The sequence below is a fragment of the Xenopus laevis genome, chromosome 8L, assembly GCF_017654675.1.
Source record: "Xenopus laevis strain J_2021 chromosome 8L, Xenopus_laevis_v10.1, whole genome shotgun sequence".
Taxonomy (NCBI): domain Eukaryota; kingdom Metazoa; phylum Chordata; class Amphibia; order Anura; family Pipidae; genus Xenopus; species Xenopus laevis.
The window spans coordinates 57,382,960-57,406,793 of NC_054385.1; the positions used below are offsets into that span (position 1 = coordinate 57,382,960).

At 38.6% G+C, this 23,834-nt stretch overlaps 1 protein-coding gene across 2 annotated transcripts; it reads left to right on the plus strand.

Moving 5' to 3' along the window:
* The first annotated feature begins 8,081 nt into the window (after positions 1 to 8,081).
* vamp7.L (vesicle associated membrane protein 7 L homeolog) lies at positions 8,082 to 22,990 on the plus strand. 2 transcript variants are annotated; one of them, XM_018228990.2, is made up of 8 exons: positions 8,082 to 8,177; positions 12,358 to 12,511; positions 13,352 to 13,409; positions 14,626 to 14,763; positions 16,816 to 16,906; positions 17,247 to 17,314; positions 18,484 to 18,576; positions 20,426 to 22,990. In XM_018228990.2, exons 2-8 carry the CDS (start codon positions 12,366 to 12,368, stop codon positions 20,492 to 20,494), a joined length of 663 nt encoding a protein of 220 aa, XP_018084479.1. In that variant the 5' UTR covers positions 8,082 to 8,177; positions 12,358 to 12,365; the 3' UTR covers positions 20,495 to 22,990.
* Positions 22,991 to 23,834: the final 844 nt, after the last annotated feature.

A 23,834-nucleotide genomic window follows, 5' to 3' on the forward strand; every position in this document is an offset into this window, starting at 1 on the left:
CCACAGGGAAAGCCTTAGGCCAGCTAGAAAAAAAGTCAATGCAGACAAGAAAATATTTATAATATTGACATCTGGGCATATCTATATAATCAATTTGTATTATTGAAACTTCAGTTTGGGGTTGATGGCTGATGAGTGCTGACACAATTTGGTTTATGTTATACTCCTGACAAATTATGCAACCATCAATGACTCTTAGGACAACAGATGAAAACTCAGGGGCATACCAAAACGTATTTATAAGTTGTTTCATCACTCTTTTTACAGGTTTGAAACATCATGGGCAATAAAAGTTAGATGGGGCAATATAGATATGGGGGCAACCGATTTACCCTTTAAAACAAACACATTTTTAGGGCTTAGTATACAACCATATTGAATACAAAATCTGTGTTCTGATTGGGAAGCAATATCTTGGAATATTGGAATATCAACAGCAACTTGATTTAAGATAGAGATAAATAAGTAAATTGGGTAAGTCTTATGGATACCACTTTGCGCAGGCATCAGCATGGCAGTTATCCTGTGAGATATAATCATGATTGTTGGTGTGGGCTTGGCAGGATCATTCATTAGTTGGTAATAAACTATACCCTTTCTATAAGGGGCGAGGAACCATCCGTCTTTCTAAAATTGATCAAAAGAATGTACAATTTATTCAATATGCAAAGTTAGAATAAATATTAACAACAAGATCTTTATAAATATTACAAGCATAGATTTACTCTATAAGACTATGAAGATTTTCATTCATCCAGGTCATAGTATATCTAGTATAGGTCAATCTAAAAACAACTGGACTTGCTGAGTAATCAATGAAGACGTTTCACTACTCATCCGAGCAGCTTCTTCAGTTCAACTGACTGGTGTGGGAAGTTCTCGGCATATAAACTCTTCCACTAATCCATTTACAATAGCACATTTTAACTCTTCAAAGAGGTGACATCTGAAGAAACTCACAGAGGTGTTTATTCTGTGTAGTTGTGATAGGATTATCCAATGTGTCATGCAACTCCTAGATACAGGTGTTATTTGTGAGAGTTGCATGAAATGGATTAGTGGAAGAGTTTATATGCAGAGAACTTCCCACACCAGTCAGTTGAACTGAAGAAGCTGCTCGGATGAGTAGTGAAACGTCTTCATTGATTACTCAGCAAGTCCAGTTGTTTTTAGATTGACCTATACTAGATTTACTCTATAAGTAAATCTTTATTTACCAGTATGTCTTTCCAGCTGACACGAGGTCACCCCTTCCGATTAGAAGAAAAGAGGTTCTGCCTAAATATTCGGAAGGGGTTTTTTACAATGAGAGCTGTGAAGATGTGGAATTCTCTACCTGAATCAGTTGTACAGGCTGATACATTAGATAGCTTTAAGAAGGGGTTGGATAGCTTTTTAGCAAGTGAGGGAATACAGAGTTATGGGAGATAGCTCATAGTACAAGTTTATCCAGGCAGTGGCGTAACTACCGGGGGAGCAGGGGGTGCGATTGGGCCAGGGCCCGCACCCCCTCAGGGCCCCCCGGCAGCTCGCGCTCCACTCTATTCTGCAGATTTTCCGGTCATACTCTAGTTACGTCTCTGGATCCAGGGACTAGTCCGATTGCCATTTTGGAGTCAGTAAGGAATTTTTTCCCCCTCTGAGGCAAATTGGTGAGGCTTCAGATGGGTTTTTTTTGTTTTGCCTTCCTCTGGATCAACTGGCAGTTAGGCAGATTTAAAAAAAAAAAAAAAAGGTTGATGGACGTGTGTCTTTTTTCAACCTTACTTACTATGTTACTATGTTATTATGTAATCAGCTTCTCAAATCCTTTTTTTTAAAAGCTTGGAACAGAACACTGTCCTTGTTATGCCTCCCTTTCTGAACATTGAAAGTGTGATCTCTTTAACTTATCAAGTTTACTTGAGATAGCAATAACTTACAACCTCAGGAATGTCAGCAGACAGTTGAACTCAGAATGACACCTTGAAGATCATTGAGAAGATTTCAAAACAGTGAACATCCGGATCGGTCAAAAGATTATAATATGATCCACTCATGGCCCATGACTAAGCTCCCTGAATGGGTGCAAAACGTGTAGGGTGGAAGGAGAAGCAGATTTATATTTTTAACTTTGTATAAATAAAATATTTTGTTAATTCAATCTCTCTGCTCATGTGCATCCGTTGAATGCTGGTTGGCCCTTTTTCACTCCCTAAAGCTACGGGTGTGGGGCTGGTGCACCCGGACCATATTTCCTATTTGGTGAGTAATTTACAATTTATTCTGGAGCACCTTGTCCTTTTTCAACTACCAAAATACATTAATGACTAACCGACCTTTGCTAATCAGCTTCTCAAATCCTTTTTTTTAAGCTTGGCACAGAACACTGTCCTCACTAAGCAATTTCCATAGGGCAACTTCAGGCTGATGCTAGGCAAACCACAAAAAGGCTTATGTATGGGGAAAAAGCAGATGGGAAACCCCTGGCCTAAAGTATATACCTGTGTAGCTTAGAAGGACAACCCCATTGGAAAAAGTGGCAGCCAAATGAAACGCAGATTATGGACTTCCGGCACTTGCCCTTCCTTTACTCAGGAGACACAACCGACCAGACCTGCATTGGCACTGAGTTTTTAGCAGAGGTGTGCGCTCTAACGACTTCCCTATACCGGATATCTTCTTTAGGAATAGGCCTCAGGTTGGTATTGACTTTATTAGGCAGTAGATGGACTTCCGGCCCTGCAAGTCAATTCAGAGGTTTTCTTAGTATGAGGGTTCAGCTTGCGCCAGAGAAACTTTAGTATCCTGTCCCCAACTTTATGTCCTTACTAAAGTGTATAGTCTCAATACTTCTTGGTATAGGAACAGATACTCCAATGCAGAAACTGTGCTGCAGCATTTATTCAACATTTATGTTGAATAAATGCTGCAGCACAGTTTCTGCATTGGAGTATCTGTTCCTATACCAAGAAGTATTGAGTCAAGTCAATCCAAGGAAGGTCGTGGTTCGTGTGGCGCAATGATTAAAGAGTCTGCTTCTGCCTGTGGAGTCCAGACTTCAAATCCTGGATGGGTGATTTTTCAGAACTTTCAGGGTTCTTTATGCCTTTACAGAACCCTTTATTCTATGCAGGCTTGCCAGCGGCATTTTCTTAAGGCTGCATTCAAGAGCGACTGCTACTTTGGAGACAGCAAATCCAGCACACCCATGTGGCTGTTCTATGGCGCATGCAGCAAATCACCTTGTTTCTTCCCTCAAAGGGCCCTGCGTGCGAGCCCCAGGGTGAACATTTTAAGGGAAAGGTGCCTTTTCTTCAGGCTACATTAATAAGTAACCAATATTTACCATTTGTTAAAGCACCAACGCAACCTTCGCTAATCAGCTTATCAAATATTTATTTTCAAGCTTTCTACAGAACCCTGTCTATGTTAAACAATTAAATTTAATGCAAACGTAGAGGCAAGGTGCTAGATGGGGAACCCCTGGCCTGAATTAGATACCTGCGTAGCTTAGAAGGACAACCCCATTGGAAAAAGGGGCAGCAAAAAGGATAGCAGATGATAGACTCCCGGCACTTGCCCTTCCTTTACTTGGGAGAGTTGGTTTTAGCACAACCGACCAGTGCTGCATTGGCTCTGAGTTTTTAGCAGAGGTGCGAATCGAACCCACAATCTTTTGGACCAGAGACAAACGGGCTAAAAACTACCCTATTCCGGAAGACACCTTTAGGAACAGGCCTCAGGTTGGTATTGACTTTATTAGGCAATAGGTGGACTTCCGGCCCTGCCAGTCAATTCAGAGGCAGAAGGGGATAATGGATTATTATCATCATTCAGAACCTTTGCCCAGCAGGTCTCGGTTTTTGTTGCACAATGTTTAAAGCGTCTGTTTCTGCCCGTGGAGTTCTGAGTTCAAATCCCGAATGGGTGATTTGTCAGACTTTTCAGGGTTCTTTATGCCTGTACAGAACCCTTTATTCTATGCAGGCTCGCAAGCGGCATTTTCTTCAGGCTGCAATCAAGAGAGACTGCTTCTTTGGAGATGGCAAATCCAGTACCCCCACATAGCTGTTCTATGGCGCAAGCAGCAAATCACCTTGTTTCTTCTAGTATTAGAACAAACCACAGGGAAACAAGTGCTTAAACCCAAAAGCCGCTTTATGCCACCCAAAAACACTAGTTCAGCGGTGGTGGTCTTTGGAGAATTAGTAATGAGAGTTCATGAATATAGCTAAGATGGGTCATAATAAGCCAATTTATTGACTCTAAGTAAAGAAAGTTTGTTATCAATCTTCCCTCATATATTAGAGACACAGGGGACCAACTTTACAAACTGGAACATGTCAATATGAACAAGGGCAGCATCTTAGTGAACTGTGATGTGGAATCCCTATTCATCCATATCACATAAACATGGGCTACAAGCGATCAGGTACTTCATGGAAACAGAGAGTGATTGGGATGGCCAATTTATAGATTTTATGTCAGAATTGGTTGGGTTTTGTTTGAATCGTAACTTTTTATCTTTCATGATAAGTTTTACTTACAAGTAAAGGGTGTGGAGTTGGGAGCAGCATTTGCGCCGACCTATGCTTACCTTTTTATGGGATGGTGGGAGGCAAACTGGGTATTTGGGGATCGTTTATCCCAATATACCCAGCATATATCCCTGTGGTTTTGTTACTTCGATGATCTGATATTTCTGTGGATGGGCAGTCAGGACTCCTTACAAGAGTTCCTAGTGGCACTTAATAACAATAATTTGAATGTCAGATTGGCACAGATGATAAGTAAGGAAAATATTGATTTTCTTGATGTTACATTATCTATCAATGAGAATGACAACATCTCTTCCAATCTGTTTCGTAAAACCACAGCAACTAATTTGACTTTACATTTTGAGAGCCACCACCCAATTGCTACTAAAAGAGGCATCCCAGTGGGTGAATTTCTGTGCCTGCGACGTAACTGCTCTGATCAAACCACCTTTAAGCTCAGATCACAGGAACTCACCAATAGACTAATTGAAAGGGGATACTCTCGGACAGTGATCCGCAAAGCTTACTCCAGAGCTATCAAGACTCCCCGTGATACTCTACTCACAGGCCATAAACGTTCTCCATCGAAGGACAATCAACCTATACGGTTTATTGGCACGTATTGTAATCAATGGCAATCAATTAATTCTGTGCTCAGTAAACATTGGCACATTTGGAGGACTGACCCTGTATTAGCAACAGCCCCTGGTGCTCATCCTTTAACCTGTTGCCGTAGAGCACCCAACTTAAGGGACAAATTGGTAAGGAGTCACTTTGCGAAACCAATTCAGAAATAGGCACCTATCCATGTGGAAAGTGCAAAGCTTGCAGCTACATACATAACGAAAGGTCTGTAATTGATAGGTGTGGCAAACGGCATCCCATCACATATAGGCTTTCATCTACCACTGAAGCCATAATATATTTGCTAACATGTCTTTGCAATAAGGTATATATCGGCAAGACCAGCTGTTCCCTTCAAAAAACGAATTTTAGAACATGTTTCCAGTATTGAGAATGCCTCAGAGTGGATTAAGGCAAGCAAAAAATTACCACCTGTCAGTCAACATTTCTCTGAGTGCCATAATCAATCCAGTAGGGGACTGAAAGCTATGGGTCTCTCCTGATGAACACTCTCAACCCTGTAGGATTAAACAAAAGTATTGTTATGAATATGTTCATATAATGAAACCTATATTATGTACTCTGTTTTTACAAAGGATATACTAAATAATAAAAAATTAATGCAATCCCATTTGAACAGCTATACAGTACAGCTTAACCACACCTCAGTTATGCAAAAGCTCAGCCCGTAATTTATTTAAAGCCCACCCTTTCCAGCTCCTTTAGTGGTATTCAAATCATGCCTTTTCATCTCTGGCTCCACTCTGTTATAGGGCCTCCTACTGCAGAACCCCACTGATGACAGACATCCCTTGTCTGAGAATACACTGCATTGTTTACAAAGGGGCATGCCACAAGAATTGTAATGCAAATGGCCCTCTTGGGAAACTATGGAATATATTCTAGCCTCCTGCAATTAGTTAGCTACAGGTTATTCATGCATTATGTGAACTGTGAAACTGATACAGCATCATTTCCTACACTGTGGGCGTAGGAGGACAGGTCAAAATGGGACCTAACATTAGGTTTCTCTGTAGCCAGTAACATTTGAGTTTTAGATAAAGTCACCTTTCTTTAGGCCACATAATTCTGTGGTGTCTTCTTATATCCAAGGCATTCAGTTCTTAGCAACCTCTTTAAAACACAGTAAAATGGCTTTATTATAGTTATTGCTCTTGCCAATAATAATATTGTTACAGAGCTCAACTACTGAAAAATATATGAGCTTGTTTATTATTTATAGCATAACATTTCTTGTTACCAGCTAAAGAAGGAGGAGTATTGGCCAGGAATGCTGCACTTATATTACTGATCATTATTATGCAGTTGAAGGCCATATTCAACATATTCAGTCCCAGGAAACCAAGTTAAACAATCATCTACCATAGTGGTCTTTTCCTGCATGGTTTGAAGCATGGTTTTGGGGAGGTATTGTGCAACTTATACAAATGGCCTGTAGATGTCACTGTGCCCAGACTTATACTGTGCATACTTCCTGACAGCTTAAAAGTGAATGTTACAGTTGTGTAATGGTTGCAGGAGTCTGCTAATAAAGCACTGTTATACTCTACTCATCCTCAACTACCCAAAACATAACAAATTGACAACGAGATGGCTCTTCTACCTCTGCAGCAGCCTGCACCCTTTCTTCCAAACCCTGGTGAGCCTACCATACCTTTTACTGCTTGGATCCATATGTATGAAAATTATGATATTGCTGCTGACCAACGGGAGATTTCTGCTGCTAGAAAGCGTGCTTTACTTATGCACTGCCTGGGATCAGAGGGACAGTGTATATTCTATACATAACCATTACCTGATGAGACCTATGAAACTGCTCTTACTGCTATAAAGAACTTTTTTGTGCCAAGATTAAATGTGGTTGCTGAAAGATATAATTTCTGCCAACGTGGACAACGTAATGGCGAATCCACAGAATAATTTGTAGCAGCTTTGAGAGAGCTGGTTGTTACCTGTGAGTTTGGGAATCTAACAGATGAAATGCTAAGAGACCAAATAGTGGAAAAAACAAATTCACCTCGCATTAGAGAGAGACTGCTCCTAGAGCAGGATTTAACCCTTGCAAAGGCTATTACTATTGCTAGCCAAATTGAAACAGCAGTGGCAGAGGCTAAAACTGTCAGTCAGGGAACTGCTGGGAATGTACAGATAATGAATTCAACACTGTGGCCTATTAATGCACAAGTCAGAGGCAAAATACAGTGCTAAGGAATGGGATTCACCTACACTGCAAAACCATACAGCAAATACAATAGAAAATACTGCTTTCGCTGTGGTTCAACACAACACACTGCAAATCATGTTACATGCCCTGCAAAAGCGTACTGTTGTGTAATGCCTGCATGAGTCTGCTAATAAAGCAGTTATACTCTACTCATCCTCGGCTACCAAAACATAACAGCAGTGACATCTAGGAAGTGCTGAATGGAAAGTGAAAGTAATTGTCTGCCCCGCCTCTATGCGGGGCAGACAATATTTGATTGACAGCTGAGATTTTTAAATGCGCTTACAACAGCTATGAATGCGTTAATAAAAAATAGAAATTGGCTTTCATGTTAAATTTGAACTTGAAAGGACTTTTATTGTACAGATTTTAGTGTCTGGCTGACAAGTCCACTTTAATAGGGATAACCTGATCCTTTTATTATTCAGGAACTCAATATAACTACAAAGGTCTAACACCTCTGCGAAACAGGGAGAAACACCCCTGTCAGCACTGGTCTTCACCCATGCCTTTTTGGGACTTTCTACTACGGTAAGCAACAAGAACAAATGTATTTGATTTAGTTCCCTGACTGACACAATTCGGAACACTGTAAGCAGAAAACACAATTGCGCCGTCTTGGCACTTCATTTCCACAAGGCGGCTACGTGTTGCGTCACTGCCCTTACGTGTTTTTCGTGACGCTACAGTCTCGCGTGATGAGACTTGTGGCGTCAGGATTTTCTTTAAGACGGAAGGCAGGGAGGTTGCAGAGAACAGCTGTGCGGGAGGTGTAAGTAGCGATGCTGGTGTGTAAGCAACAACGGGACTGTTAGGCAGTATACTCGTATTAGCATTAGCCGGGCTCCTTGCTGTCAGTGAGCTGCAGACTTCAGCAGGGAAGGCGGAAGTTACGGTGCCTGCATGTTCTTCCTCCTCCTAAACAGCAGGGAGACCGGTACAATAAAACCCACCGGACTCGGGACGACAGTCTACCCTGGTGGCGGCCTTGCTTTTGCATTGTTGCCCATTTTAAGTTCTTTATTATTTCTGCTCACCTAATACTTAATCTCTCAGGGGATGAACCCATTCCTCTCATGGGAACTGTTAGGTGTGGACTAAAGGAGAACTAAACCATAAAAATGAATGTGGCTACAAATGTCATATTATATATATAGAACTTATTGCACCAGCGTAAAGTTTCAGCTTGTCAATAACAGCAATGATCCAGGACTTCACAGGTCACAGGGGGTCACCATCTTGGAAAGTGTCTGTGACAGTCACATGCTCAGTGGGCTCTGAGCAGCTGTTGAGAAGCTAAGCTTAGGGGTCGTCACAAAATATCAAGCAGAAAATGAGGTTGGCCTGTAATATAAGTTGATGTAAAGGACTGATTATTAAACTCTGATGCCAATTGCACTAGTTTCTATACTGCCATGAAGGAATTATCTGTATTCATTACTAATCAGCCTTATATTGTGACATTTCTATTCTATGTGTACTCTATATTGTGAGTGGGTCCCTAAGCTCAGTAAGTGACAGCAGCACAGAGCATGTGCAGTGAATCAGCAGAAAAGATGGGGAGCTACTGGGGCATCTTTGGAGACACAGATCTTTACTGCTAAAGGGCTGGTTTGCCTTGGGCTGGTACAGAAGCCCAAAACATAATATAAACATATACAACATTTCTACCCACTTCTTAAGTTAAGCTTTAGTTCTCCTTTAAGAGCAAGAGTTCTGCTCAGGAAATCCCCACATTACTGTCACTCTGTAGAATCTAGGTAATATCGCTTTAAAGGGGTGGTTCACTTTTAGTATGTTACAGAATGTCCAATTCCTAGCAACTTGTCTTGATTATTTATATTTCATAGCTTTTGAGTTATTTGCCTTTTTCTTCTGACTCTTTCCAGCTTTGAAATGGGGGTCACTGACCCCATCTAAAAAACAAATGCTCCGTAAGGCTACAATTCATTGTTATTGATACTTTTTATTACTTATCTTGCTATTCCAGCCCTCTCCTGTTCATATTCCAGTCTCTTATTTAAATCGATGCATGGTTGCTAGGGTAGTTTGGGCCATAGCAACCAGGCTGCTGAACTTGCAAACTGGAGAGCAAGTATTAAAAAATGAAGACCAAATGCAAATTGTGTTGGAATATCACTCTCTAGATCTTACTAAAAGTTAATGAAAAGGTGAACAACCCCTTTAAATGTATTCTCTTATGAAAATCGAAGCTGTGCATAGGGATTTAATTTGAGAAATGCAGGGCCTCTCCTATGTAATTCTACCTTTTTCCTGGAAATGTTTCATCAAATAGTTCGTTTTATCTCAGCAGATCAACATGATCCGTTTTACACTTACAAATATGCAAAGCATTAATGAAAATAAAGTGAAAAGTAAAATAGTTTTCCTGCTGGAAAAACAAGTTGTGCTGCTAGCCCTACATTAAAAATTCTCAACTGAAAGCTGTGTTGTGCAATTTAGAGTGTCAGCCTTTTAGCAACTGACCATTCACAGTTTTAACAACTATATTGCATTGAGCAGAGTACCTGCAACATCAAAGTTGAAATCCAGGTATAGGATTCTAGTGACTGTAATAAATATAATTACAGTAACCGTATACATCCTCTTGCCTAACAGTGGGCAAAAGCATTGTTTTGGGGAAGTTGCAGCATTTTGTCTTCTAAGGCTAATTTTGTAAAAACTACTTACAGTGAGGAAAACCCCAAATGCCATATAATGTTTGTTGAAGGTTGCTGTTTCTGCTAATACTGTTCACTACTGTAAGGGCAGGAATTAGAGGATCACATGTGACCTGAAATCTGAACAAATTTACCAGATGGTTCCATTGCATTGCAATATTTTCAAAAACTTGAATTCATACTTTAATTACCATTGAAATGTTATATACAGTATCAGATTGCACATGCAGAGAAACACAACAGATTCATGTCATTTAGCCAGGGCATGATATACAGTATCTAGTTGTGATCGCTCTGAAGCAACTGGACTTGTTGAGCAATTCTACAGTTTTAAATTCTACATTTCACCATCCATCCGGTATTAGCATTAAGATTAATGGTCGTCCCCCAGTGCATTCTCTCAGCATAACGATGGGTATTAATTTCAGAAATTACTGTGTGTGTTTGTCTGGGGAAAGTTGAAAATGTTATACTTAACAGTTAGGGGTACATACTAAGTAATTGTTGATTATACAAAGGCACATGCAAATGTCCTAGACATTTTGTGACACAAATCCATGCAAGAAATTGTGGCGCATGTAGAAAATGTGCATTTATGAGCATGCCTAACATAATTAGCCACAACAGATTAAATGGTGTTAGACTGCACCATCATGGTAGCTAAACTTTCTCTATTTACTGTAACCTGTTTTATCACTTTGGGGCAAATTTACTTAAGGTCGAATATCGAGGGTTAATTAACCCTCGATATTCGACTGCCGAATTGAAATCCTTCGAATATCGAAGTCGAAGGATTTACCGCAAATAGTTTGATCGAATAATTTTAATCCATCGATCGAACTATTTTTCTTCGACCCAAAAAAGCTTAGAAAGCCTATGGGGACCTTCCCCATAGGCTAACATTGACTTCAGTAGGTTTTAGGTGGCGAAGTAGGGGGTCGAAGTTTTTTTTAAAGAGACAGTACTTCGACTATCGAATGGTTGAATAGTCGAGCGATTTTTAGTTTGATCGTTCGATTCGAAATCGAAGGTCGAAGTGGCCAAAAAAAACATTCAAAATTCGAAGTTTTTTTTTAATCTATTCCTTCACTCGAGCTAAGTAAATGGGCCCCTTAGTGTTTCACTAAAAAAATGTTCCAAAAATAATTTCGCTGCAAACAATCTTCAAAACGTAGAGGGAAAATTAGGGATGCACCTAATCCACTATTTGGAATGCTGAATCGAATCTGAATTTGCATATGCAAATTAGGGTCAGGAAAGGAAAAAGTGGAAAAAAATCTTATTTTGTGACAAAAAGTCACCTGATTTCCCTACCCGCCCCTAATTTAAATATACAAATTCGGATTCGGTTCGGTCAGGCACAAGGATTCGGCAGAAGCCGAATCCTGCTGAAAAAGGCCGAATAGCAAACCGAATCCTGGATTCGGTGCATCCCTAGGGAAAATAGCACACAAGGCCCCAACACAATTGCTTTTGTTTATGTCATTGAAAATGAGGCATTATCACTTTCTAAATGAAAGTCACCTTGGAATTCTATGACATAAACAAAAGCAATAGTCAGAGCAGCCTTAGTCAGGGGTCAGTACTAGTATAAAAGGTAACCTGACAAGTGAATATAAATATATTCAGGTCTGAAATAACCATTACAAGACAATCAACCATTTTGCAAGTGTTTGAAAATGAGGCATTATCACTTTCTAAATGAAAGTCACCTTGGAATTCTAACACTTGCAAAATGGTTGATTGTCTTGTAATGGTTATTTCAGACCTGAATATATTTATATTCACTTGTCAGGTTACCTTTTATACTAGTACTGACCCCTGACTAAGGCTGCTCTGACTATTCCATATCAATATACCATATAATTCTCCTGCTTAATTCTGTTTTATACAACAATGCTTAGCTAGACACTTGTATTGTTGATAGGATATATCTGCAGTGATCAAATATTGAGAAATTGTTTGCTAATGCCCGGTCTCGGGTATTCCACTACCAGCTTTGTGCTCGGTGATGCCAGGGTATATTTGCTACTTAAGATATTAAGAGATTATTAAAATACAAAAGAGCTATGGGAGGGGACGAGGAAGGCTCCAGACAGGCAGCTTGTGTTCAGTGTGTATTCTGAATGCAGACTTTTTCCAAAAATTATCATAGTGTCTAATAGTCTACTTTGGTGCTCTCCCCCGTAATGGCTGTGGGTAATGGGTTCTTTAAAGAATGTAAACCCCCAAAACACTTTCACATTTCTTTATTCTATGCTTACTTGTATTATATTTGCTGTTTCAGGTGCAAGCATGGCTATCCTATTTGCTGTTGTTGCTAGAGGAACAACTATACTAGCAAAACATGCTTGGTGCGGTGGGAACTTCTTGGAGGTGACTGAGCAGATCCTAGCAAAGATCCCATCAGAGAACAACAAACTCACATATTCCCATGGAAGGTCTGTTGTGTAATGTTTTTTGTAGATGACCGGCAAGATGATTTGTCAATGGTGAAATTTTATATAGAGCATTCGCAATGGTTACTGCTGAATAAATAAAATAAATTAAAAAAAATTTGTACCAGCTTGTAAAATGATATTTCAAATCTTTTGTCATTGCATGTGATATGCAAGGATTTGTACTTGTGATAGTGCTCCGCACTGCTGCTTACCAGCATTGAACACTCCACTACCACTCCCTGAGGCAGAATAGCAATCAACTGCTAATTTTTTTTTTATCAACATATTTATAAAGTATTGACAATCCACAGTGTGGTTCAGTAAATGGGTATATACTAGGGATGCACGGAATACACTTTTTTGGATTCGGCCGAACCCCCGAATCCTTCACGAAAGATTCTGGCGAATACCAATCCGAATCCTAATTTGCATAATTGCAAATTAGGGGTGGGAAGGGGAAAGCATTTTTTACTTCCTTGTTTTGTGACAAAAAGTCAAGCGATTTCCCTCCCTGCCCCTAATGTGCATATACAAATTAGGATTCGGTTCGGCCCGACAGAAAGATTTGGCCAAGTCCGAATCTTGCTGAAAAAGGCCGAATCCCGAACTGAATCCTTAATCTCAAGAAAAATCTAAGATATGGCATGCTTAGCAAAAACTGCATAGTATACTATGTTTTCAAGCCTGATAGCAGCAAATTGTGTACTAAATAAAACCTAAAGACAAATTGAGTGCAAGCATAGTATGTCAGACTCATATACTCCTTATTTGTTTGCATAATGCAAATGTTGTGGGATAAAAGTACCAAATACTAATTTTGCTTCTGTACTTCCTTTTCAGCTACTTGTTTCATTACATGTGCCAAGACAGAATAATATACCTTTGCATAACTGATGACGTAAGTACCAGAAATAGTTGTAAGCAGGTTTTTTAAAGGAATACTCTCATCACATAATTCTCTTACATAGTAAGTTAGGTTGAAAAAAGACACACGTCCATCAAGTTCAACCTTTTTTAACCTGCCTAAGTGCCAGTTGATCCAGAGAACGGCAAAAAACCTCATCTGAAGCCTCTCCAATTTGCCTCAGACTCCAAATTCCTTCCTGACTCCAAAATGTCAGTCAGACTAGTCCCTGGATCAACTTGTACTTTGAGCTATCTTTCATAACCCTGTATTCCCTCACTTGCTAAAAAGCAATCCAACCCCTTCTTAAAGCTATCTAATGTATCAGCCAGTACAACTGATTCAGGGAGAGAATTCTGCATCCCTTAATGTAGTATAATACCTACTATTTAGCTCAGGGCGTCTGCTACATCTTCATCTGTCTTTTAGTGTTAGGCCTATGATACATGGTGTAAGATTTTACAGTTTACGTTTGTAAGCTTTGAAATTTGCTTCACCAGAGATGGCCCTTAGTTCTTAAAATGGCAATGTTTTATTTAGGACATACTACTAAAAAGTATCATTTTATGAAAATGGTTTATTTAGTTTTTAAATATGAGCTTTTTTTGAGAGATATTTACAGAGACCTACCTGTTTAAAGGGGTAGTCCACCTTTAAATTAACTATTAGTATGATGTTGCGAGTAATATTCTGAGACCATTTGCAGTCGGCTTTCATTTTTTGTTTGTGGTTAACGGATCGATTAGCTTTTTATTCAGCAGCTTTCCAGATTGTAGTTTCAGCAATCTGGTTGCTAGGGTCCAAATTAGCCAACAACCATGCATTGATTTTAATAAGTGACTGAATTTTGAACAGGAGAGGACATCAGTAGAAAGCGGAGTAATAAAAGTAGCAATAACAATGCATTTGTAGCCTTACAGAGCATTTATTTCTTGGATGGGATCAGTGCCCCGGAAGAAGAAGGCTAATAATTCAAAACTATAAAAATTGAAAAATAAAGGCCAATGGAAAAGTTGCTTAGAATTAGTTATTTTATAACATACTAAAGGTTATGAACCACCTCTTTAATAATTGCAGTAACTTAAAAATGAGTTCCCTTTAATTTTAAAAGATTTGTTTACAAGCTACTGTAATTAGTTTTTCCCTGAAGAACCAATACTAACTGAACCACAGGTAACTTCCTTGATAACACATGATTCTGCTTTAACAGGACTTTGAACGTTCCAGAGCATTTAATTTCTTGAATGAAATTAAGAAGCGATTTCAGACAACATATGGATCGAGGGCACAGACAGCACTTCCCTATGCCATGAACAGTGAATTTTCCAGTGTGCTTTCAGCACAGTTGGTAAGGAACCTTGCCAGCATTCTTGGCAGTTTTGTGGCACTGATATCCTTCTGCTATTAATGGGGAATTTTGCCTTTAAATTTAATTGTGGTATGTTGTAGTCTACAATTAAATTTATTAATTACAATAAACTAGATATATGGAGGTTATTTATCAAAGATCCAATGTTAGAGTTTTTTATACGTTGAATGAGCTCAACTGAACTCACAACTTGAATGGTATTTTATTTAAGAAAAAACTCCAATGGAAAAAATTCTAATCACTTGAATCATTCGAGTTTTCGGGCAAATCCCTACCAAAAAAAAACCTCAAACATCACGAAGGTTATTGAAATATTCAACTGGTTCAAGGGACCTCTGCCATTGACTCCTACATGACCTTGACAGGTTTTAGATGGTGTATTTTTGGATTCAAGCTATTTCCAGGGTCATGTTGCAATAAATCTCATTATTTTATGTACTGAACATTGTTTATTGACTCAGAGTTTCAACAGCCCTATAAGAGTACTGACCCATGCCTATTTTACAGCTTATATATATTTTATAGCTTATATATAGTATATATTGTGAATCAGTCCCTAAGCTTAGGAAAACAGCAGTAGCCTAAAGAATGTGCTGTGAATCAGCAGAAAGAACTTGGGGAGGAACTGGAAGTATCTTCAGTAGCACAGATCTACATGGCTTTGTCCAACATTGTAATGTGTAGCATTTCTAGACCACTTCGTTTGTTAGAATTTAGTTTTCCTTTAAATTTTTTTTATTACATTTCAAAAAGAAATAAAAAACACAAACTTAAAGATCACATTGCTCTGGACAAAGCCTCATGTACACTGTATGCAATACAATAAAGTCAACATAAGCAATATCATGTTTGCCATGAATTTAAGCAATGTAGCTATAAATCGCTATATAAGAAGGGAACAGGTAAGAATAAGAAGCAGAGAGTAGGGTCCCCCCCATACGTTGTCAGAAAAAACATCAATAAACCAATTCAGCCTAGCAATTCTATAAGACAAGCTGTTTGTTTGCCATATAGCTGATCCACGGTGCCCATATCTCCGTAAATCTGTCCAAAGATCCTTGTACTCGGGCTGCCCTTTACATATTTTTGAGGGAGCATGTTAATCTTTCTCCAGATATAACTGGTTGGTGTAAAAATTGAAACTGAGATAGAAAAGCAAGGCAGCAATACCTGGTTTTTGCTTAGCTGTCTGTTAGCAAGCAAATGGTCGTTCGCACAGCACCTAATAGATAGCCAGTTAATTATCATGTGAGCATTAGCTGATTATGAATAGAATCTCCCTAAGCCTGTCACATGGAAACATGTGATTTTGATTCACAGCAGACATAAATGTGAGAACATTCCTTGATCCTGGGTTTTGAAAATCCTAAGACCCACTTAATACTGAGATGGAATATCTTTCAACCCTTCATTGTACTGGTTATTGATACATATCTTCAATTTATTTATAATTTGTTTGTAAAATATTTCAAAGGCTGCTCATCTAGCCAAGGACCCACAGTGAATGCAGCCCCCCTCATTATCAACCAAGTTAATCTGTATGAAAGGCCTACCAGTAATTTTTAGAATAGTTCTCTGTAGAGGAGACTGATCCCCTTTGGATGAGGAACTCTGTAGAGTACACTACTGGTGGTGGTGTTTACGTGCGTAGATTCTCCAAGTTTTGTTGCTGATCCATGGCCATCAAAAGCATTTGCTATGTCTGCACTACAATACATGGTGTATCCATGTGAGCCTTTCTGCAAAGTTGCAGATACTCTGTTTGTCTGTTTCCAACTTCTGCATGCTACGTTCACATTTTTAGAGGGACATACAGTAGTTATTTTGTTCCATTCAGAAAGTTGCTATAATGAATATAAGTTCATCCTTGATAAGTACCAGAAGGTTCTGATATGGCATGCTATATATATACACAATGAATGAACCTTGTGATTTTTAGGGAAGTGTAAATTATTATTATAATAACCAATGTGATTAGAAGATGGTCTATGCAGGCTAAATTTATAATAGACGTTTCTTATCTTTCATTAGAAATACCATTCTGAAAATAAGAGTGTCGATCGTGTAGCAGAGACACAAGCACAAGTAGATGAACTGAAAGGAATTATGGTCCGAAATATAGGTAAGTACAGACTGCAGAAATGTTCGCTGTAGTGAATGTATTTCTACTGTATAATACCTTTTTATATAATACAGCACTGACTTTCCACAGTTATTTGCAGTGCAAGCACAGGGAAAACATGCGAACTTGCTGCAGATATAGTTCTGGCTGGATTTAAATCTAATGATATGGAAGTGGGAGCTATAAAAAGTCTTTATCTATCTAATTGGTTTTGTGGGACCCAGAACAACAACTAAATATAAATATAAACTTGTCTCCCCGCATTTATTTTTAGATCTTAAAATTGGAGCCTGACACGGTACATCTCACTAGCACATTTACTTTGTCTTTTTCTTTTCAGATCTGGTTGCTCAAAGAGGAGAACGATTAGAGCTGCTGATAGATAAGACAGAAAACCTTGTTGATTCTGTAAGTACACATTGTATAGTAATTTTTAACATTTCTTATCTCTTCTGGAATTGTTTATGTATATAATTTTTTATGTCTGTTATTCATTTTAGAAAATGTCCTTTTATAAACTTTGGCACATATCATTAGAATTAGATGATTCTTTCAGTGATGAAAACTTAAAATACAAGTAGGGAAATATTTATTGTAACATGTCCAGAGCTGTAGAAAGCAATTTTGAGTACCTGGGGGCATGTTTATGAACACTGGAGATAAATATTTCCGGAGATCTCTGGAGATGCTGCCCATAACAACCAATCAGATCTTAAAATCTAATTGCTGATTGTTTGCCATAGGCAACATCTCCGGAGATATTTATCTCCAATGTTAGTAAACATGCCCCTCTGGAGCCGGAGTTGGCAAAAAATGTTCTGACTAAATAAATGTAAATTGTAATGAAAAAAAAATACAATATGTTACAATAAAGTACTTCTCTGCTGTAAGAATAAACCCCAGTGAGTAGTTGTTTCACTGGTATCCAGCTGAGCTAATATTACCATATCATTTTCATTTTCTGCCTTTTGTTTGTACTGTAGGTTTAAGGAATGTGTGTAGTTTATTTAATAAATAAAAGGCCATGATACAGGCTTAGATCCAAACTTGAACCCTATCCTCATGTTGGCAGTGACAGGCTTGGATGGCTAATAGGGTAGTGTGTCCTCTTCCTAGCCAGTAGTACTTTGGTCTGTTCCCCAAAGCAGACACCATCTTTATATAGCTTTTAAATTGCTGAGCTTTGGCAGTGATGAAATATCTTGTATATTGTGTTCTTGCAGTCAACATGGAAAATACATTAGTATATTAAAAACAGAAGAATCCCAGTCGAAGGATTTATGTACTCGCTCCACAGCCCTGAATATGCACATTATCTGCCACTTCTCAGGCCAGAATATGTTTAAATGATGATGTCCTATAAATAGGCTGGGGACTAAATACACACCCCTGCAGGACACATCTGGTAACAAGAACTTCAGATGGAACCACCTTAGTTTTTACTAAACGGACTACTAGGTATATTATACAGGATAAATAGGGTTTTACATGCTGTGACATTTTAATGTTTCTATTTTATTTGAATTTGCTTTGGTGCACTATGACCCTAAAGTTCATTCTCTATCACTTTCTTTAAGTCTGTCACGTTCAAGACCACAAGCAGAAACCTGGCAAGAGCTATGTGCATGAAAAATTTGAAGCTGACTATCATAATTGTTATCGTAACTATAGTAAGTGCTCCCCTCCTACTCATTTGCTGTTGCTTTTGAAATTATTTGAATAGTTTGGTAAATGCAAAGCCATAGGGGTTTTCATTCTTTATCTGTAATTATTCTAAAAATTTATAAAAATATTATACTGCCTTTTAGACGCATTCAGGTGATAAGTGAACATACAGGAAGAAATAGTGCTACAATAAACATAAATACAGGCGATCTATGGTGCTTTTACTACATCAAGAGAAAGGTATGATTCATACCAAATAGTCACCTTGGCAGCTTTATCAGAATCATCAGTGATGATATGTTTAAAAGTCATGGTGGGTTGAATCGCGAATCTATAAATGGAGGAGCCGGAAGTGTTAGGTCGTGGGCAGGGAGAGCTGAAGGATGGGGAAAGTGGAAGGAAGCTGAAGATTTGATGTGGTAGCAGCGGGTCCCGTGAGTTTCGGGCTGGCCCACACATCAATAGGGTTAACTAATGGAATAGAGCTTAAAAACATCGGAAGGTGAATAGTGTATGGCATGCTTTCTAATAGTGTAACGAGATCTTTAGTCTTTAGTATGTATTAAAATATTCCCCAAGGGATATGTACAGCTTTAACCCCAAACCCCCCCCCCCACGATGATCTATTCTACACACACAAACATCACACACACATGGAACATCAGTCATATGCCCTACTAGAATCCTCTCTCATGATTTTCATTGGCTGTTTGTACTCAGAGTCCCTTTAGATGGCACCACACCCCATGCACTCCCTATATTAATGCATTTGCATTTTTGGTCATTAATGTTTAATATTTCTTATGGTTTTGCTAATGATATTTATTGTAAACTAATAAGGGGGGTAATGTAATTAATGGACCTGTTTGCTACTTGTCTAATAACCCATAGCAACTAATCAGCAGTAGCTTTTTGAAAGCATCTGTTTGGTTGCTATGAGTTGCTAGATGTGCACAAATAGCCAAGTAGTTATGTAAAATATATTAAGTATCTTTTTTTTTTTTTAAAGGAGAACTAATGAAAACCCACTTCCCCTACCCTCCATAGTCCCCCCCCCTGTAAATTCCCCTAAGTCTTTAATTACCCCTCAATGCAGAGTCAGTGGAGCTCACTTGCACCATTATCACTGCTCCAGGAGTCTTGAGTCTTCAGTAAGTGGCGTATCGGCGCATGTGCAGTTGTAGCAATTTTCCGGTCCCGAACAACTGCGCATGCGACGACAGCCACAGAAATTGCCGAAGGGACCCGAAGATTCCCAAAGTGGTGAAGATGGTGCTCCGCTGTGCTGACTGCATCAAGGGTAATTAAAGGAGAAGGAATAGCATTTTAAACTTGGGGGTGCCAAAAGTTAGGCACCCCAAAGTGACTACTTTTACTTACCTGACACCTGGGCCAGCGCTCCGATCAGCAGAAAACTGCACTGGCCAGGGGTTCTAGCGACCAACATGGAGAGATCCTCTTCCTGCTTCTTTAGGTCCTTTCGCAGTTGCGCATGTGCAGTAGAACGGAAAACTGGACTTTAACAAAAAAAAGAAAGGCTATTTTGCTCTACTGCGCATGCGTCTGCTCTGTGGTGCTCGCTAGAAAAACCCCGGGCCGGTGCGGTTTTCTGCTGATCGGAGCACCGGCCCGAGGTGTTGGGTAAGTAAAAAGTCACTTGGGGGTGCCTAACTTTTGGCTTCCCAATTGTAAAAAGCTATTCCTACTCCTAAAGACTTAGGGGCATTTTACATGTATTAACACCTGTGCGGGGGGGGGACAGGGAAGGGGGCTATGGAGGGTAGGGGTTTTCATTAGTTTGGGGGTTTAGTTCTCCTTTAAGTATCTTATCTGCTTTATCTTTTCCCTCTATAGGTCATCATCTACATTATTGTGTCAGCGGCATGTGGGGGGCTGTCATGGCCAAGCTGTGTGAATAAGTAGTGTTTTCTAGTGCATGAGGATTGCCCAGGAATGAGGAAAATAGTGCACTACTGTTTCACACATGTAGCATCCTGTAGAAAAGAGACTTGGAAAAAAAGCCTTTTCTCTTGGACGCGATGAGTTGCTCTGTCCTCTTCATTATTCTCTCATCCTTCCATCATCCCTAATGGACTTCTACTGTATCTCGTTACGACATATATAAGGGAAAGGAGGAGTGCGCAGCGCCATCTTGTGCAAACAGAGCGCTGGAAGAGCAAGTGGTAAATACAGATCGGCATTCTTTCTCTTTGTTGATTTTTTTTCAGTTCTGTACCACTGAAAATACTCATTAACTTCCATGACTTGTATCTGCAAAGGGTTTGTGTTTTTAGTCTTTAACTGAAAATTAATTACCTTTTTTCATTTCACTTTTAACTGTTCTTAGAGTCGCTGGATTGTGTGTTATACAGCACCTTTGGTTGTTTGAGCCGCTGTAATATGCTGTATGCTATACCCAATTCCTCGTGCCTCATTTAGACACACATTTTTCTGGTAGCTTATGTTAAATTATTAAAATGTCTTAAGACTGTGTTCTCATTCCAGAAAACTTTTTATCAGTGTATACCTAGTAGCGGAATAGACTTAACATTTCCCAGAAATGTCAAAAACCTTCATATAAGGCACTGCTGGCCGACAGAGATAAAAAAACAAACTATTTTCAGATTATATATAACGAGTTAATGCTTTTTTTTTGAGAAGGCCTCATCGTTAAGTATGTGTGCCTGTGTCTGAAATGAAGCCAGACTGCAAAGCTACTTGAAAATCAAAACATGCAAAAGGAAGACTTTTTGTTTCACTGTTGAGGGATTAGTGTTCTTACACTTCTAAGGGTCATTGTGAAAGAATACGACTCCATCCACTGATCTTACTGCTTGTGGAAGGCACTGAATAATAATGCCCACTAAAATCAAACAGCTAATTGCCCACATGGCTTATTTCAAGCTGCTTTTTCGATTGGTGGAGAACTGCCGAAACCAGACTGTGATAGCCTCCAGTTCCGGACACTTTTTCGTTGGTTAAAAAAGGGCAGCAGAGTACTTGCCACATGTCTCATTAGTCTTAAGGCTTGATGCTTTATTATAGCACTGTTTAAAGAACAAGCATGACTAAAATAACTAGAATAATCCACATTTCTTTTAGTCTTCATATGAAGTCCTTTATATACCTTTTTGTTGTGTTTATATCTTCCTATTAACATGCAGCTTTGTAATTAAATGTATAGAAAGAGCTTTCTTTGATTACTTAGCACTTTTACAACCAATGTATAATGGGAAATTAGTGAGCCTGCTTATCTAAGTTGCAAAAGGATGACTGAGTTGGGATAGAAAATCTTCACTCGTTGAGTGTAATGAGCTGGAAAGCTGTACTATGTGCAATATATATATATGTATGTGTGTGTGTGTGTCTTGCTCCATGTATTGTTTGTGTAAACAGCAAATCCACCAAGAAATATACAAGCAAACTTGTATTAAAATTCCGGAAAAGTATAATCTGTCCACATATATATTTCTCAATGTAGGTATGTTCATTGTCCCCCTCCTCCTTTTTTTTAGTTTTATTTTTGAGGCCTATAAATGTCTGTATGAAAGGTCACCGATTTACATTTAAAAATATGAAAATCTTTTTGAAATCCGGCAACGGAGACAGGCGTGATTTAATGTAGAGCTAAGAAGTACTGAAATAAACAATAGCACTGTGATCATCACTTAAAATTTTTATGTATTTGTCTCATAACCAAAACATAGTTGACACAATTACAGCTCGAAGAGGCTTGTAGCGACTTTTGCTTCCCCTGTAGCATTGTTTGCAAGAGACACATATAGTAGTTCTATTACATGATGCATGGTAGATAAAATACAAAGAGGATAATTATGTTGTAGAATTTCAAAGAAAATGTTTTCTGCTAAGAATAACTAGCAAATATTCCTGTCGTCTGGTACCACATCTACAAAACATTAAAAATCACGTATCTTTTATGTTAAAGTCCTGCCGCACTGCTTTTAAAACAAGTAGAGTATTTAAACACTGAGATTTGCCAGTCACTTGTATTAGTATGTGTGTGCAATGCTCTGATTACTTTACAATACCTGCCATATTGTTTGGGTTTCCTTTCAGTCTGGCTATGAATAGAAATTAGATCCTGATTTCGCCAGTATTGACCTAGTTCCACTGGAATGATAGAGATTTTCTATTTGGGAATGTTTTTTTTGCCACTTTTGTTTAACAAATTTCACTATATGGAGTTTAACTGCCAAAAACATTTTAGCTTTCACTAAAGAAAAGATTGCTGTACGGTAGTGTAAAAAAAAAAATTGGATTGAAGAGGATTGTTGGTTTTGGATTATCTGGTGTTAATATTTTACTTTAATTCTAAACAGCTGTGATTCTACACCACTTGTTCTGGTGATTATGATTATCGATCATATGAAGGATTAATAAAGTAACCTATATACGAAACATGCATTGTTGTCTTTTTCACAAAACTGGATGGGTACTTTGCATAGTCCCATGAACTTGCCTTAAAGGAAAACTATACCCCCCCAAACAATGTAGGTCTCTATTAAAAGATACTGAGTAAAACAGCTCATATGTAAAACCCTGCTTCATATAAATGAACCATTATCATAATAATATACTTTTTTAGTAGTATGTGCCATTGGATAATCATAAATAGAAAATTGCCATTTTAAAAAATAAGGGCCGCCCCCTGAGACCGTAAGATTCACTGTGCACACATACAAACCACATGTAAGGTCACATGAGCCAATTAACAGACAGAGTTCTGCCTTTTGCTTCCTCACTTCTTCCTGTTACAGTTAGTGTTGTAGTATTTCTGGTCAGCTGATCTCTGAGGCAGCACAGATAGAGTCACGAAATGGTGGTTCAAGGCAAGAGATGTAAAAGGGCAATATTTATGTAAATATATATTCCAGTTTGGTAAGATTCTTTAATATGTCATTCAATTTGATATAAACTATCTGTTGCTTAAGTATTCATTTTGGGGGTATAGTTTTCCTTTAAAGGGAATCTAAACTGAGATAAACTAAAGAAACCTTTATTCAGAGAGGTCATTGGTCATCTCATTAGCATTGCACACATTTTCTATTTTTTGGGCTTTATGTGATAATTGCATTAGTTAATGTAATAAGTCTTGATCAGGAAAACAAATCTGGGCAATGGGAAAAAATATTGCTTTGTGCAGACAGGCTTTCCTTTGAATGAATTTAAAATAATTTTCAGCTTTGCAATTTATATAGTTGAAGGTTACACATTTTATATACAGGTATTGGACCTGTTATCC

Excerpts from the sequence above, each read along its gene's own strand:
- vamp7.L (XM_018228990.2), top strand. The coding sequence starts at position 12,366 with ATGGCTATCCTATTTGCTGTTGTTGCTAGAGGAACAACTATACTAGCA. Across the intron at positions 14,764-16,815 it reads GTGTGCTTTCAGCACAGTTG|AAATACCATTCTGAAAATAA; the intron begins GTAAGGAACCTT and ends ATCTTTCATTAG. Across the intron at positions 18,577-20,425 it reads TAATTGTTATCGTAACTATA|GTCATCATCTACATTATTGT; the intron begins GTAAGTGCTCCC and ends TTCCCTCTATAG.